Source organism: Stegostoma tigrinum, chromosome 12 (genome assembly GCF_030684315.1).
Source record: "Stegostoma tigrinum isolate sSteTig4 chromosome 12, sSteTig4.hap1, whole genome shotgun sequence".
In the NCBI taxonomy this organism is placed as follows: Eukaryota; Metazoa; Chordata; class Chondrichthyes; order Orectolobiformes; family Stegostomatidae; genus Stegostoma; species Stegostoma tigrinum.
Genome location: NC_081365.1, coordinates 78,588,450 through 78,604,289, shown reverse-complemented (window position 1 = coordinate 78,604,289; position 15,840 = coordinate 78,588,450). Strand labels below are relative to the sequence as shown.

General features: G+C 47.4%; 1 protein-coding gene across 1 annotated transcript in view; it reads left to right on the top strand.

Moving 5' to 3' along the window:
- LOC125456776 (uncharacterized) overlaps positions 1 to 15,840 on the top strand; it is a 96,260-nt gene continuing 80,420 nt past the window's right edge. Inside the window, exon 1 of the mRNA XM_059650009.1 lies at positions 1 to 125. Coding sequence (XP_059505992.1) covers positions 23 to 125 — 103 coding nt within the window. The 5' untranslated portion in view covers positions 1 to 22. The remainder of the gene's footprint in view (positions 126 to 15,840) is intronic.

Genomic DNA, 15,840 nt, shown 5'->3' with positions numbered 1-15,840 from the left:
TGCTGTTTATTTTTGTGGCCAAATGCTCAGTAGAACAGCCTTTGTCAAACCAACCATGGCTCTTTCTCACATCACTGTGTTTGTTTCCTTGATGCTTCAGATGTTCTGGGTCAGCCACTCTGCAGGTAGGCGATTTATTCAAAATTTGCAGATTGCTGTCATTGACCATTTTCACCCAGAAAGGGTGAATCATTGCAAGGGTCTTGGCTCGTTTCTCTTTTGCACTGATTTCGTTCATTGTGAAAGGACACTGGTGTGAGTAGTCGACAGAGATTATTTCGTACGCCCTGAGCAGTTGGCCCGCTGTTCGGGAAGACGGAACAGCTTGGAAGAGAGCTTACTTTCAGCGTTAGGGATGTGTTGAGTGGCTCTTTCTTCCTGCAGTACAGGGCCCCATATGGTTATGTGAGGGAAAAGGGCAAGATGCCACGGAGCGAAAGGCTGTTAATTGTAGCATAGCTAAGTTGAGTGAGTTTAGAAAGGGTAGGTTGAAGAAGACAAAAGCCCTTGTGGTTAAAGGGTCAGTGGCAGTATGGATACACATTGGGGAAGAAAGCAGAGTCTATTGTGAAAGAATTAAAAATGCTAGAGATCTTCAGATTCTCAGACAGCATTGCAGAGAGAGAAGCCAAGTAAATCGATGAACTGGGCTGGAAGCGTGGTAATTTCACGCACAATGCATCCATGCCCCTTCTTTAGTTTTGGCAAAGAGAGAACCTGTGGATTTTGAGAGGAGATTGCCAGCAGACAGGAAGTGAATTAAGTGAGTGTGACGCTAGGGTGATGGAAGTGTGATTTTAGGGTGATGGGAATGTGATGCTAAGATGATGGGAGTGTGACGTTAGGGTGATGTGAGGGGGACATTAGGGTGATGGGAGTGAGATATAAGGGTGATGGGAGTGTCCGGTTACTGTGATGGGGGTGGGACGATAGGGTGATGGGATTGCGACGTTTGGGTGATCGGAGTGAGACGTTAGGGTGATGGGAGCCAAACGTGAGGGTGATGGGACTGTGATGTTAGTATAATGGCAGTGTGATGTTAGGGGGATGCAGGTGTGATGTTAGGGTGATGGAAGTGCGACATTAGGGGGATGGCAGTGTGATGATCGGGTGATGGAAGGGTGACGTTAGAGTGAAGGGATTGCATCATTAGAGTTATGGTAGTGGGACGTTAGGGTGTTGGGAATGTGATGTTTGCGTGATGGGCGTGTGATGTTAAGGTGTTGGGAACGTGATATAAGGGCAATGTGAGTGGGACATTAGGGAGATGGCAGTGTGACGTTAGTGTGATGGGAGTGTGATTTAGGGCGATGGGAATGGTACATTAGTGCGATGGGAGCATGAATTTCGGTTGTTGGGAGTGTGACGTTAGGGTGACGGGAGTGTGACATTAGGGTGATGCAGAGTGTGATGTTAGGGTGTTTGGAGTGTAATGTTAGAGTGATGGGAGTCTGATGTGAAGGTGATGGGAGTGTGATGTTAGGGCGATGGGAGTGGGACGTTAGTGCGATGGGAGCATGAATTTCGGCTGATGGGAGTGGGACGTGCGGGTGGTGAGAACGTGGCATTAGGGTGATAGCAATGAGATGTTAGGGTGATGGGAGTGGGATGTTAGGGAGATATGAGTGGGACTTTAGGGTGATGGAAGCGTGACATTAGGGTGATGGGAGTTGGATGTTTGGGTGGTGGGAATGAAACGTTAGGATGATGGCAGTGGGACTTTAGGGTGATGGGAGAGGGATTTTAGGGTGATGTGAGTGTGATGTTAGTGTAATGGGAGTGTGATGGGTGTGTGATGTTTGGGTGACGGGAGTGGGACGTTAGGGTGATGGAAGTGAGACGTTAGGGTGATGGGAGTGTGGCGTTCGTGTGATGAGAGTGGGACGTTAGGGTGATGGGAGTGGGATGTTAGGGTAATGTGATTGGGACATTAGGGTGATAGGAGTGGGGCATGATCATGATTGAAGTGTAATGTTAGAGAGTTGGGAGTGTATTGTTTGTGCGACTGGAGTGGGTCGGTCGGGAATGGGAATAGGATGTAAGGGTGATGGGACTGTGATGGTCGTGTGTTGGGATTGTGATAATGGGGTGATGGGAGTCGGACGTTAGGGTGATGGTAGTGGGACGAAAGGGTGATGGGAGTGGGCCATTAGGGTGATGGGAGTGAGGCGTCAGGGTAATAAGACTGCGACGTTTGGATGATGGGAATGGGACATGTGTGTGATGGGAGTGGGACATGATCGTGATTGGAGTGTAATATTAGAGAGTTGGGAGTATATTATTTGTGCGATTGGAGTGGGACAGTTGGGAATGGGAATAGGATGTAAGGGTGATGGGACTGTAATGGTTGTGTGTTGGGATTGTGATGATGGGTGATGGGAGTCGGATGTTAGGGTGATGGTAGTGGGACATTAGGGTGATGGGAGTGGGCCGTTAGGGTGTTGGGAGTGAGGCGTCAGGATGATGTGAGTGGGATGTTTGGTGATGGAACTGGGACGTGAAGGTGATGGGAGTGGGATGTTAGAGTGATGGGAGTGTGAATTTTGGGTTTTGGGACTGGGGCGTCAGTGTGATGTGTCTGTGACATTTGCATGATCGGAGTGAGACGTTATGGTGATGGGAGTGTGACGTGTGGGTGTTGGGAGTGTGATGTTACGTTGATGGGAGTGTGATGTTATGGTGATGGGAGTGTGACGTTAGGGTGATGGGAGTGTGACGTGTGGGTGTTGGGAGTGTGATGTTACGTTGATGGGAGTGTGATGTTATGGTGATGGGAGTGTGACGTTAGGGTGATGGGAGTGTGACGTGTGGGTGTTGAGAGGGGCATGTTATGATGTTGGGAGTGTGACGTTTGGGTGATTGGAGTGCGATATTAGGGTGATATGAGTGCGATATTAGGGTGATATGAGTGGGATATTAGGGTGATGGGAATGGGATGTTAGTTTTGTGGGAGTGGAGCGTTAGGGTGATGGGAGTATGGCATTTGTGTGATGCGAATGTGACGTTAGCGTGATGTAAGTGTGATGTTTGGGTGATGGGAATGGGATGTTAAGGAGATGGGACTGCGACGTTTGTGTGATCGGAGTGAGATGTTAGGGTGATGGGAGTGGGGCGTTAGGGTGATGAGAGTGTGACGTTAGGGTGGTGGGTGTGGGACGTTAGCCTGATGGGAGTGTGACATTGTGGTGATGGAAGCGTGATGTTAGGGTGATTGGAATAGGATGTTAGTCTTATGGGAGTGGGACGTTAGGGTGATGCGAGTGTGACGTTAGCGTGATGGAAGTTTGACGTTTGGGTGATGGGACTAGGACATGAGGGTAATGGGACTGCGCCGTTTAGGTGATCGGAGTGAGACGTTAGGGTGACAGGACTGGGACGTTAGGGTGATGGGAGTGGGATGTTAGGGTGATGTGAGTGGGACATTAGCGTGATGGGAATGTAATGTTAGACTGATTTAAGTGCAATGTTTGGGTGATGGGATTGTGATGTGAATTGCTGGGAATGTGATGTTTGGATGATGGGAGTGGGGCGTGTGAGTGATAGGAGTGGGACATGAGTGTTATTGGAGTGTAATGTTAGAGAGTTGGGAGTGCATTGTTTGTGCAATTGGAGTGGGATGGTGGAGAATGGGAATAGGATGTGAGGGTAATGGGACTGTGATGATCATGTGTTGGGATTGTGATGATGGGGTGATGGGAGCCAGACGTTTGGGTCACAGTAGTGGGACATTAGGGTGATCGGAGTGTGACGTTAGTGTGACGCAAGTGGGATGTAAGGGTGATGGGAGTGGGATGTTCGGGTGATGGCAGTGTGCCATTAAGATGATGGGAGTATGACGTTAGGGTGATGGGAGTGTGACATTTGGGTGGTTGGCGTGAGACGTCAGGGTGATGGGACTGTGACATTGGGGTGTGGGGAGTGTGACGTTTGGGTGATGGGACTGGGGCGTTAGGGTGATGCGAGTGTGACTTTAGCGTGATGGAAGTGTGATGTTCGGGTGTTGGGAATGTGATGTTAGTGTGATGGCATTGTGATGATGGGGTGATGGAAGTTGGGCGTTATGGTGATGGGAGTGGGACTTTAGGGTGATGGGAGTGGGACGATAGTGTGATGGGTGTGGGACTTTAGGGTGATGGCAGTAGGACGTTTCGGGAATGGGAGTGGCATGTTAGGGTGTTGGGACTGCGACATTTGTGCGATCGGAGTGAGACTTTAGGGTGATGGGAGTGTGATGACTGGGTATTGGGAGTGTGATGTTATGGTCATGGCAGTGGGACGGTAGAGTGATGAGAATGGAACGTTAGGGTGATGGGAATGGGACATTAGGGTGATGAGAATGGAACGTTAGGGTGATGAGAATGGAACGTTAGGGTGATGAGAATGGAACGTTAGGGTGATAAGAATGGGACATTAGGGTGATGGGAATGGGACATTAGGGTGATGAGAATGGAACGTTAGGGTGATGAGAATGGGACATTAGGGTGATGGGAATGGGACATTAGGGTGATGAGAATGGAACGTTAGGGTGATGAAATGGGACATTAGGGTGATGAGAATGGAACGTTAGGGTGATGGGAGCGTGATATTCGGGTGATGGCAGTGGGACGCTTGGGTGATGGGAATGTGATGTTTGAGTGTTGCAAGTGAGACATTGGAGTGATGGGATTGTGACGTGAGTATGATCAGAGTGTGACACTTGGATGATGGAAGTCAGACCTTAGGGTGATGGGAGTGGGACGTTAGTATGATGGGAGTGGGACATTAGTATGATGGGAGTGGGATGTTAGGGTGTTGGGAGTGGGATGTTAGGGTGACGTGACTGGGACATTAGGGTGACGGGAGTGGGACATTAGGGTAATGAGAATTTGACTTTAGGGTGATGGGAGTACGACATCAGGGTGATGCGAGTGTGATGTTAGGGCGATGGGAGTGTGATGTTAGTGTCATGGGAATGTGGCGTTTGGATAATGGGTGTGGGATGTTTGGGTAATGGGAGTGGGATGTGAGGTTGATTGGAGTGTGCTGTTAAGGTGATGGGAGTGGATCGTTAGGGTGATGGGAGTGTGATGTTAGTGTTATGGAAGTGTTTTGTTCGGGTGATGGGATTGAGATGTTAGGGAGATGGGAGAGTTACGTTAGGGTGATGGGAGTGTGACATTTGGTTGATGGGAGCGTGAAGTTCATGTGATGGGAGTTGGACATTAGGGTGATGGAAGTGTGATGGGAGTTGGACGTTAGGGTGATCGGAGTGTGATGTTTGGGTGATGGCAGTCTGATGTTAGGGATTTGGGAGTTTGATATTTCGGTGATGGGTGTGGGACATTCAGGGGTTGGGAGTGCAACGTTCAGGGGTTGGGAGTGGGATGTTAGCAAGATGGAAGTGTCACGTTCAGGTGATGGGAATGTGACGTTAGCATGATGGTAGTGTGTCTTTAGGGTTATGGGAGTGGTGCGTTAGAGTAATGGGAATGTGATGTTTGGGTGTTGGGAGGGTAATGTTAGTGTGATGGGAGTGCGACATTAGAGTGATGGGATTGTGATGTTTGGGAGATGGTAGTGAGACTTTAAGTTGATGGGAGTGTGATGTTTGGGTGATTGGAGTGGGCCTTACATTAGGGTGATGGGAGTGGGTATTTTAGGACACAGGAGTGGGTCGTTTGGATGATGGGTGTGAGGCATTAGGGTGATTAGAGTCTGATGTTCGGGTGATGGGAGTGTAATGTTCGAGTGATGGGAGTTAGATACTCGTGTGATGGGCGTGGAACATTCAGGGATGGGAGTGGGACATTAGAGTGATGGGAGTGTGATATTAGGGTGCTGGGATTGGGACTTTAGGATAATTGGAGTGGAATGTTAGGGTGATGGGAGTGGGGCATTAGGGTGATGGGAGTGGGACTTTAGGGAGATGCGAGTGGGACTTTAGGATAATTGGAGTGATATTAAGGTGATGGGATTGGGACTTTAGGATAATTGGAGTGGAATGTTAGGGTGATGAGAGTGTGATATTAGGGTGCTGGGATTGGGGCTTTAGATAATTGGAGTGTGATATTAGGGTGATGGGATTGGGACTTTAGGATAATTGGAGTGTGACGCTGGGGTGATGGGAGTGTGACATTTGGTTGATGGGAGCGTTAAGTTCGTGTGATGGGAGTTGGACGTTAGGGTGATTGGAGTGTGATGTTTGGGTGATGGCAGTCTGATGTTAGGGAGATGGGAGTTTGATATTTCGGTGATGGGTGTGGGACATTCAGGGGTTGGGAGTGCAACGTTCAGGGGTTGGGAGTGGGACGTTAGCGTGATGGAAGTGTCACGTTCAGGTGATGGGAATGTGATGTTAGCATGATGGTAGTGTGTCTTTAGGGTTATGGGAGTGGTGCATTAGAGTAATGGGAATGTGATGTTTGGATGTTGGGAGGGTGATTTTAGTGTGATAGGAGTGTGACATTAGAGTGATGGGATTGTGATGTTTGGATGATTGGAGTGGGACTTACATTAGGGTGATGGGAGTGGGTATTTTAGGACACAAGAGTGGGTCGTTTGGATGATGGGTGTGAGGCGTTAAGGTGATTAGAGTCTGATGTTCGGGTGATGGGAGTGTAATGTTCGAGTGATGGGAGTTAGATACTCGTGTGATGGGCGTGGGACATTCAGGGACATTAGAGTGATGGGAGTATGATATTAGGGTGCTGGGTTTGGGACTTTAGGATAATTGGAGTGAAATGTTAGGGTGATGGGAGTGGGGCATTAGGGTGATGGGAGTGGGGCGTTAGGGTGATGGGAGTGTGACATGAGGGTGATGGGAGTGTGATATTATGGTGATGGGAGTGTGACATTAGGGTGATGGGAGTGTGACATTAGAGTGATGGGAGTGTGATATTAGGGTGCTGGGATTGGGACTTTAGGATAATTGGAGTGGAATGTTAGGGTGATGGGAGTGGGGCATTAGGGTGATGGGAGTGGGACTTTAGGGTGACGGGAGTGGGGCGTTAGGATAATTGGAGTGATATTAGGGTGATGGGATTGGGACTTTAGGATAGTTAGAGTGGAATGTTAGGGTGATGGGAGTGGGGCGTTAGGGTGATGGGAATGGGGCATTAGGATAATTGGAGTGATATTAGGGTGATGGGATTGGGACTTTAGGATAATTGGAGTGTGACGTTAGGGTGATGGGATTGGGGCGTTAGGGTGATTGGAGTGTGACGTGAGGTTGATGGGACTGTGATATTACGGTGATGGGAGTGTGACAATAGGGTGATGGGACTGTGATATTACGGTGATGGGATTGGGACTTTAGGATAATTGGAGTGTGATATTCGGAGATGTGAGTGTTATTGGAATATGTTTGAATTTAGACGGTGCCATCTCAATTAGGAGTGAACGTTGCCTGGCATTTTGTACCATCTTAAAACCATATCATTGAAAGGGATCCTGCTGAGGAATTTACAAGTGTTGCTGTTTGGCATTCCCTTTAGAAATTCAGAAAGCAAATGTGTCACAATCCAGTATGCCAATTACACCGCCAGTATTTAGTAACTCAACAGTGAATGTAGGATTGAGTGCTCAGGGCTTGATGGCATTGGCTTTACCGCCCATGGCAAAGCCTACACAACAAATGAAGCAGAGCAAGATATCAGGCAAAGACACAGCCCTCCCTTAAGCACATAATGCTTCCTACGCTCAGTTTAAGCAGAACATCAACGGCGCGTTGTCACTTGTCCCGACAGCCTCCCTCACACCAGTTCCACCGTTTACTGCTGCAGACTTCAGATCAGTTTTCCTCGAGAGGCAACCCAAGAAAAGCAATGGGCCCCAACAGTGTTCCTGGCCAAGAACTCAGGTCCTGTTTGGATCAACTGGTGGAGAGATTCACCTACATCTTCAATCCCTCCCTCCTACAAGCCAAAGTCCCCACCTGCTTCAAGAAGACCACCATCATCCCCTCTGACTTCAATAATCATGAAGTGCATCAAGAGGCTGGCCATGGCCCACCTCAGCTCCAGACTCCCAGCCTGCCTCGATCCCCTGCAATTTGTCTACCAATGTTTTAGACCCACAGCCGACACCATTTCCCTAGCCCTGCATATCTAAATTTCAAGGACACCGATATCAAGCTCTTACATAGACTACAGCTCCACCTTCAACACCATTATCGCGTCCAGAATAATCACAAAACTCCGAGACATAGGCTCCACCTTCTGCAACTGGATCCTCCTCTTTCTGTCCCATAGATTGCAATCAGTGAAGATAGACAACTGCACCTCAGCGCTGGTGCCCCACGCAGATGCCCCCTACTGTACTCCCTGTACAGCCACGACTGTAGTCAAATTCCGCACAAATACCATCTATAAGTTTGCTGACAACATTCACCGTGGTAGGTTGGATATCAAACAAGGATGACCCAGAATACAGGAAGGAGAATAGAGTGCTTGGTGATGTGGTGCAACATCAGAAAAACTAAGGAACTGATCATTGAATTAAGACTTTAAGAATATAACACCATATGATATAGGAGCAGAATTTAGACCATTTGGCCCATCGAGTCTGCTCTGCCATTCAATCATGGCGGATAAGTACCTCAACCCCATTCTCCCACTTTCTCCCCGTAACCCTTGATTCCCTTGATAATCAAGAACCTATCCATCTCAGTCTTAAATGTACTCAATGCCCTGGCCTCTACAGCCTTCTGTAACAGTGAATTCCATAGATTCACTACTCTCTGGGTGAAGAAGTTTCTCCTTAAATCCATTTGAAAGGGTCTTCCCTTTACTCTAAGGCTGTGCCCTGGGGTCCTAGTCGCTCCTACCAATGGAATCATCTTCCCAACATCTACTCTGTCCAGGCCATTCAGTATTCTGTAAGTTTCAATTAGATCCCTCCCTTAACCTTCTAAATTCCAAAGAGTACAGTCCCAGAGTCCTCAAATATTCCTCATATGTTAAGCTTTTAATTCCTGGGACCATTCTCGTGAACCTCCTCTGAACCCGTTCCAGGACCAGTACATCCCTCAGGAGACATGGGGCCCAAACTGCACACAATACTCCAAGTGTGGCCTGACCAGAGCCTTATAAAGCCTCAGAACTACATCCCTGCTTTTGTATTCAAGTCCTCTCAAAATAAATGCCAACATTGCATTTGCCTTCCTGACTAGTGACTCAACCTGCAAGACTACCTTGAGACAATCCTGGACTAGAACTCCCAAGTCTCTTTGCAGTTCAGACTTCTGAATTTTGTCTCCATTTAGAAAATAGTCCATGCTTTTATTCTTCTTACCAAAGTGCATGACCTCACACTTTTCCATATTGTAATCCATCTGCCACTTCTTTGCCCACTCTCCTAACCTGTCCGGATCCTTCTGCAGCCTCCCCACCTCCTCAATACTACCTATCCCTCCACCTATCTTTGTATTGTCTGCAAACTCAGCCAGAATACCCACAGTCCCTTCAACTCGATCATTAATGTATAAAGTGAAAAGTTGTGGCCCCAACACTGACCCTTGACGAACTCCACTTGTCACTGGCTGCCATCCTGAGAAAGACCCTTTTATCCCCACTCTCTGCTTTCTGCCAGGCAGCCAATCTTCAATCCATGCTAGCACCTTGCCTCTAACACCATGGGCCCTTATCTTACTCAGCATCCTCCTGTGTGGCACCTTCTTGAAGTCCAGGTAGGTAACATCCATTGGCTCTCCTTGGCCTACCCTGTTCGTTACTTCCTCAAAGAATTCGAACAGATTTGTCAGGCATGACCTCCTCTTGATGAAGCCATGCTGACTTCGCCCTATTTAACCACGCACTTCCAAGTATTCAGAAATCTCATCGTTTACAATGGACTCCAAAATCTTACCCATGACCGAAGTTAGACTAATCTGCCTGTCATTTTCCGTCTTTTGCCTTACTTTTTAAACCGGGGTTTAAACATTAGGGATTTTCTAGTCCTCTGGGACCCTCCCTGACTCTAGCGATTCCTGAAAGATCACCTCTAATGCTTCCATTATCTCTCCAGCTATCTCCTTTAGAATTCTGGCGTGTAGTCCACCCGGTCCAGGTAACTTATCCACCTTTCGGCCAATCAGTTTACTTGCACCTTGTCCTTGGTGATGGCCTCCATACTCAGCTCTGCCCCCTGACTCTCGAATTTTTGGGATATTATTCACCGTGAAGACTGACGCGAAGTAATTCTTCAGTTCCTCAAACATTTCCTTGTTTCCCACTACTATCTCTCCAGCATCATTTTCCAGTGATCCAAAGTCCATTTTTGCCTCCCTTTTCCCGTTTATATACCTAAGGAAACTCTTACAGTCTTCATCTATATTATTGGCTAGCTTACCTTCATATTTAATCTTCTCCCTCCTTATTTCTTTTTTTTGTTGCCATCTGTTGGTCCTTGTAAGCTTCCCAATCCTCTGGTTTCCTACTGCCCTTCGCCACATTATATGCTTTCTCTTTTGCTTTAATGCTATCCATGACTTCTTTAGTCAGCCATGGTTGCCTCATCCTCCCTGTACCATGTAAAAACTGAAAGAACTGCGGTTGCTATAAATCAGAAACAAAAACAAAGTTGCTGGAAAAGCTCAGCAGGTCTGGCAGCATTTGTGAAGGAGAAAACAGAGTTAACGTTTTGGGTCCGGTGACCCTTCCTCAGAACTGATGGTGGCTGGGAAGACATAAGTTTGCATGCAGAAAATAGGGAGGTGGGTGGGGTAGGGAGTAAACAATAGGATAGAGCCCAAAGATGATTTTTTTGCTGCATCTCTTGAATTACTCCCAGAAACCCCTGTCATTGTGGTTCCACTGTCTTTCCTGTTAGGATCCTCTTCCAGTCAATTCTGCCCAGCTCCTCCCTCATACCTCTGTAGTCGCCTTCATTCAGCTGTAATACTGTTACCTCTGATTCTATCTTCTCCCTCTGAAATTACAGAGTAAATTCTCTCATTTTATGATCACTGCCTCCTGAGGATTCCTTTACCTTAAGCTCCCTTATCAAATCTGCCTCATTGCACAACACTAAATCCAGTGTTGCCTGTTGCATGGTGAACTCCATCACAAGCTGCTCCAAAAAGCCATCTCGTAGACATTTCACAAACTCCTTTTCTCGCAAGCCACTACCAGCATGATTTTCCTAGTCCACCTGCATATTGAAATCCCCCGTGATCACTGTGACTTTGCCTTTCTTATACACCTTTTCTATCTCCTGGTGTATCTTGCGCCCCAGCTCCTGACTACTGTTAAGCCTGTACACAACTCCAACTATGGTTTTTTTACCTTTGCGGTTCCTTAATTCTACCCACACAGATTCTACACCATCTGACCCTACTCTGTTTCTTCCTGTTGATTTAATTTCATTTCTTACTAATAAGGCAACCCCACCCCCTCGGCCTACCTGCCTATCTTTTCAATGGGACATATATCCTTGGATATTCATTTCCCAATCCTGATCCCATGCAGCCGTGTCGCCGTGATGCCCACCACATCATATCTGTCAGTTTCGACCTGCGCCACAAGCTCATATACCTTATTCCTTATAACAGCGTGCATTCAGATATAACACCTTCAGTCCTGTATTAACCCTCCCTCTTCTCATTTTCATTCATTTTTCCAGTGTTTGATTTCTAGCCTTTTTGCAACACTCTGTCCTATTTGTGTCTGTGCTATGTTAGTAACCTCTCCTGAAATCTCCTTCCCTGTCATCTCTTTCATATTGTTCCACTTAGTTGAATCTGTGACTACAGATGTTAACCTGCTACTTTCTTTCCCATTGGGTCAAGTTTCACCATTCCCTTCCCCCCCACTTTCTAGTTTAAAGTTCTGTTGACCAGCCTATTTACCCTTTTCGCCAGAACATTGGTCCCAGCTCGATTCAGGTGGAGACTGTCCCAGCGGTACAGATCCCTCCTGCTCCAATACTGATGCCAGTGCCCCCTGAAAAGGTAGCCCTCTTTCTGGCACCGCTCTTTTAGACACATGTTTGCTTCCCTTATTCTCATGCCCCTGTGCTAATTAGCACGTGGATTGGGCAGTAATCCGGAGATTATAACGCTTGAGGACATGTTCTTTAATTTGTTTCCTGGCTCCAGATAATTTCTGAACAGGTCCTCTTTCCTAGTCTTGCCTATGTGGTTTGTTCCAGTGTGGACCAGAACAATTAGATCCTCCCCCTCCCACTCCAATATCCTTTCAAGCCGGTCAGAGATATCCCTTACCCTGGCACTGCACAGGAACACACCATGTGGGACTATCGATCCTGCTTACAAAGGATACCAGCTATCCCCTGAATTATAGAATCCCCTACAACTACCAGTTGCCTTTTTGCTCTCCCCTCGTGAATGACCATCAGTACCACGGTGCAGTGGTCAGTTAACTCATCCTCCCTGCAGCCCTTCTCCTCATCCACACAGGGAGCAAGTACCTCACACCTGTTGAACAAGGTCAAGAGCTGAGGCTCCTCTCCTGCCTGCAGGATCCCTCCACCTGCCTCGCTTACAGTCACAACCTGCTGTCCCTGGCTACTGAACAAATTTGAAGTGCTTAATCTACCAGGTGTGACTGCCTCCTGAAACACAGCAGCCAGGTACTCCTCCCTCTCCCAGATGTGCCACAGTGTTTGAAGCTCCTATTCCAGCTCATCAACTCTGAGCCGAAATGCCTTGAGCAACCAACACTTGCTGTAGATGTGGTCACTGCAGTTCGCAATGGGATCAGCCAGCTCCACATCATACAGCTACAGCACATCTCCTGGCCAGTCATTTCTACTTGGTTCATTACTTTATTAATTTATATAATTTATTACAATGAGTTAATTAAATTTATTGATACTTTCCTCCCTCCGACAACTTCCTGCCCAAAAAAAGACAAAAAAAGAAAGGGGAAAAATAATTCCCTCTACTCTAGATTATCAAAAGAATAAAGAAAACAATCCTTACCTTACCTCACCGACCCTCCACACAGTCTTTTTGTCAATTATGGGAGGATGGGTGGGAGACACTACACGTGTAGTGTTTCAGGTTTAGCCAATGCCCGAATATGTCAGTTCACTTCCCGGCTCACACTCTCACCACTCCCACTGCTCAAATCAAGTAGAAAGAAAGGAGGAGAACATGCCCTCATCTACATCAACAGAATGGAAGTGGAGAGGATGGAGAGTATCAAGTTCCTAGGAATGACAATAAGTGACAATAAGTGTCCTGGACTTCCCATGTGGACATGATGGTCGAGAAGACACAATAACACCTCTTCTTCCATAAGCAGCTTGGGAAATCTGGCACATCAGTAAGGACCCTCACCAACTGTTACAGTTATGCCACAACTGGTTCGCAGAGAGGAGACAAATCAAATGGGTCTTTTTAAAATTGGCAGGCAGTAACTTATGTGTTGCCACAGGGATCGGTGTGGGTGCCCCAGTTATTCACAAAATATATTAAAGATTTGGTTGAGGGAACAAAATATAACATCTCCAAGTTTGCAGGTTGGCTGTGAGGGTGAGATAACAAGGTGTGGAGCTGGAGGAACACAGCAGGCCAGGCTGTCCCAACCCGAAACGTCAGCTTTCCTGCTCCTCTGATGCTGCTTGGCCTGCTGTGTTCATCCAGCTCCACACCTCGTTATCTCAGACTCCAGCATCGGCCGTTCCTACTGTCTCTGGGTGGGAGGGTGAACTGTGACGAGGATGTAGAAATCCTTCAGCATAATGTGGACAGTTTGGGTGAGTGGACAAATCAATGGCAAATGCAGTAAAATTGGGATAAATGTGAGGCTATTCACTTTGGAAGCAGAAACAAGAAGACAGATTACTACCTAAGAGGCTGTAAATTGGGAGACGGGAGTGTGTAGCAGGACCTGGATGTCCTAATGCACCAGTCGCCGAAGGTAAGCATTCAGGTGCAGCGGGCAGTACATTGGCCTTCATTGTGAGAGGTTTTGAGTACAGGAGCGGGGATGTGTTGTTGCACTTGTACAGGGCCATGGTGAGACCTCACCTGGAATATTGTGTGCAATTTTGTTCTCCTTTTCTGAGGAAGGATGGTCTTGCGGGAGTGCAGCGCAGGTTTACCAGGCTGATCGGTCTGACGCATGAGGCGAGATTTCCTACAGTGTGGAAAGAAGGCCCTTCAGCCCAACAAGTCCACACTGAACTTCAGAGGATCCCACCCAGACCCATCCCCCTATATCCCACACACCCCTGAACACTGTGGACAATTTAGCATGGCCAAAATCCACCTAGCCTGCACATCTTTGGACAGTGGGAGGAAACCGGAGCACCCGGAGGAAACCCACGCAGACACGGGGAGAATGTGCAAGCTCCACACAGACAGTTACCCGAGGCTGGAATCAAGGCTGCAGAGCTACCCACTGAGCTACTGTGATGAGGTTGGGATTGCTTTTGCTGGAGTTCAGATGAATGGAGGGGGGATCTCATAGAGGTTTATAAAATTCTAACAGGACTGGACAGGGCAAGTGCAAGGAGGATGTTCCTGATGGTGGGTATGTCCAGAACCAGGGTTCGCTGCCTGAGGTTTCAGGATAGACTATTTGGGACAGAGATGAGAAGGAGGCATTGCTTCACCCAAAAAGCGGTGAGCCTGTGGAATTCATTACCACAGGAAGGAGTTGATGCCAAATCACTGAATGTGTTCAAAAGGCGACTAGATATAGCACTTGGGGTGAATGGGGTCAAAGGTTATGGGGAGAAAGCAGGATTAGGCTGTTGAGTTGGACAGTCAGCCATGATCATATTGAATGGCAGGACAGCAATTGCTCTGCCCAGGACTGTAACTAACTACAGAATGTGGTGCGCACAGCCCAGACCATCATGGAAGACAACCTCCCATCCATGGACTCTATTACACTCTTCATTGCTCCAGAAAGCCTGTCAATATCCCTCCCACCCCAGGAGAGCTTGCTTCCAACTTCTTATTTCAGGCAGAAGATGCAGAACAGGTTCAAGAACAGTTTCTTCCCTGCTGCTATTAGACTGCTGAATGCACTTTCTATCTTCAAATAATATCGATCTTGCTTTGTGCACCTCCTGAGCAGCCATTACTTCGTAAGCCTTGCTCTGTCTAAGCACCCTGTGGTCTGTATGTGCTTGTTTGCTATGATCCGCCTGTACTGCTCGCAAAACAAAACTTTTCACTGGACCTAGGTACACATGATTACAATAAATCAAATCAATTCAATGAGCGTTAACCACAGAGATGGATAGATCAGCCCTATGTTCATTGCATGTTTTCTGTCTCCACTTCAAGCCCCATATATGAGAGGCATTGAACATAACAACAAGGATGCTATTGCACCTGTTATACAGTGTCTTGGAGAGGCCACATCCCAGGTGCCGTGTGCAGTTTTCCTTCTTTAAGGACAGATGTCAATGTGTTGAAGGTTCAGAGGAGATCTTCTAGAATGATGGTTGTCATCTGGTTTGTAGTTGGGGATGGTTTCTGTTGCAGACTGACACCAACACCGTGGGTTGAAGTCCTACACTGGCTGAGGTCAATCTGAAGGTCCCACCTTCTCAGCCATGACCACCAGCCGTCTCTCTCTAATGACAGAGTAGGAGCATGGTGACTTTGGTCAACTGCTTGATTGATGCCTGGAATGACTAGCTGACTTATGAAGACAGATTAGTCAGGCTGTGTCTGATTTCATTGGAAGTCAGAAGAACTCGGTGTAATTTGATTTTTCTTTCTTTATTCATTCATACGATGAGGGTATTGCTGGCTAGACAGCATTTATTTCCCAGAGGGCAGTTAAGAGTCAATCACATTGCTGTGGGTCTGGAGTCACATGTAGGCAGTTTCCTTCTGTAAAGGACATTAGTGAGCAGATGAGTCTTTCCCGACAATCG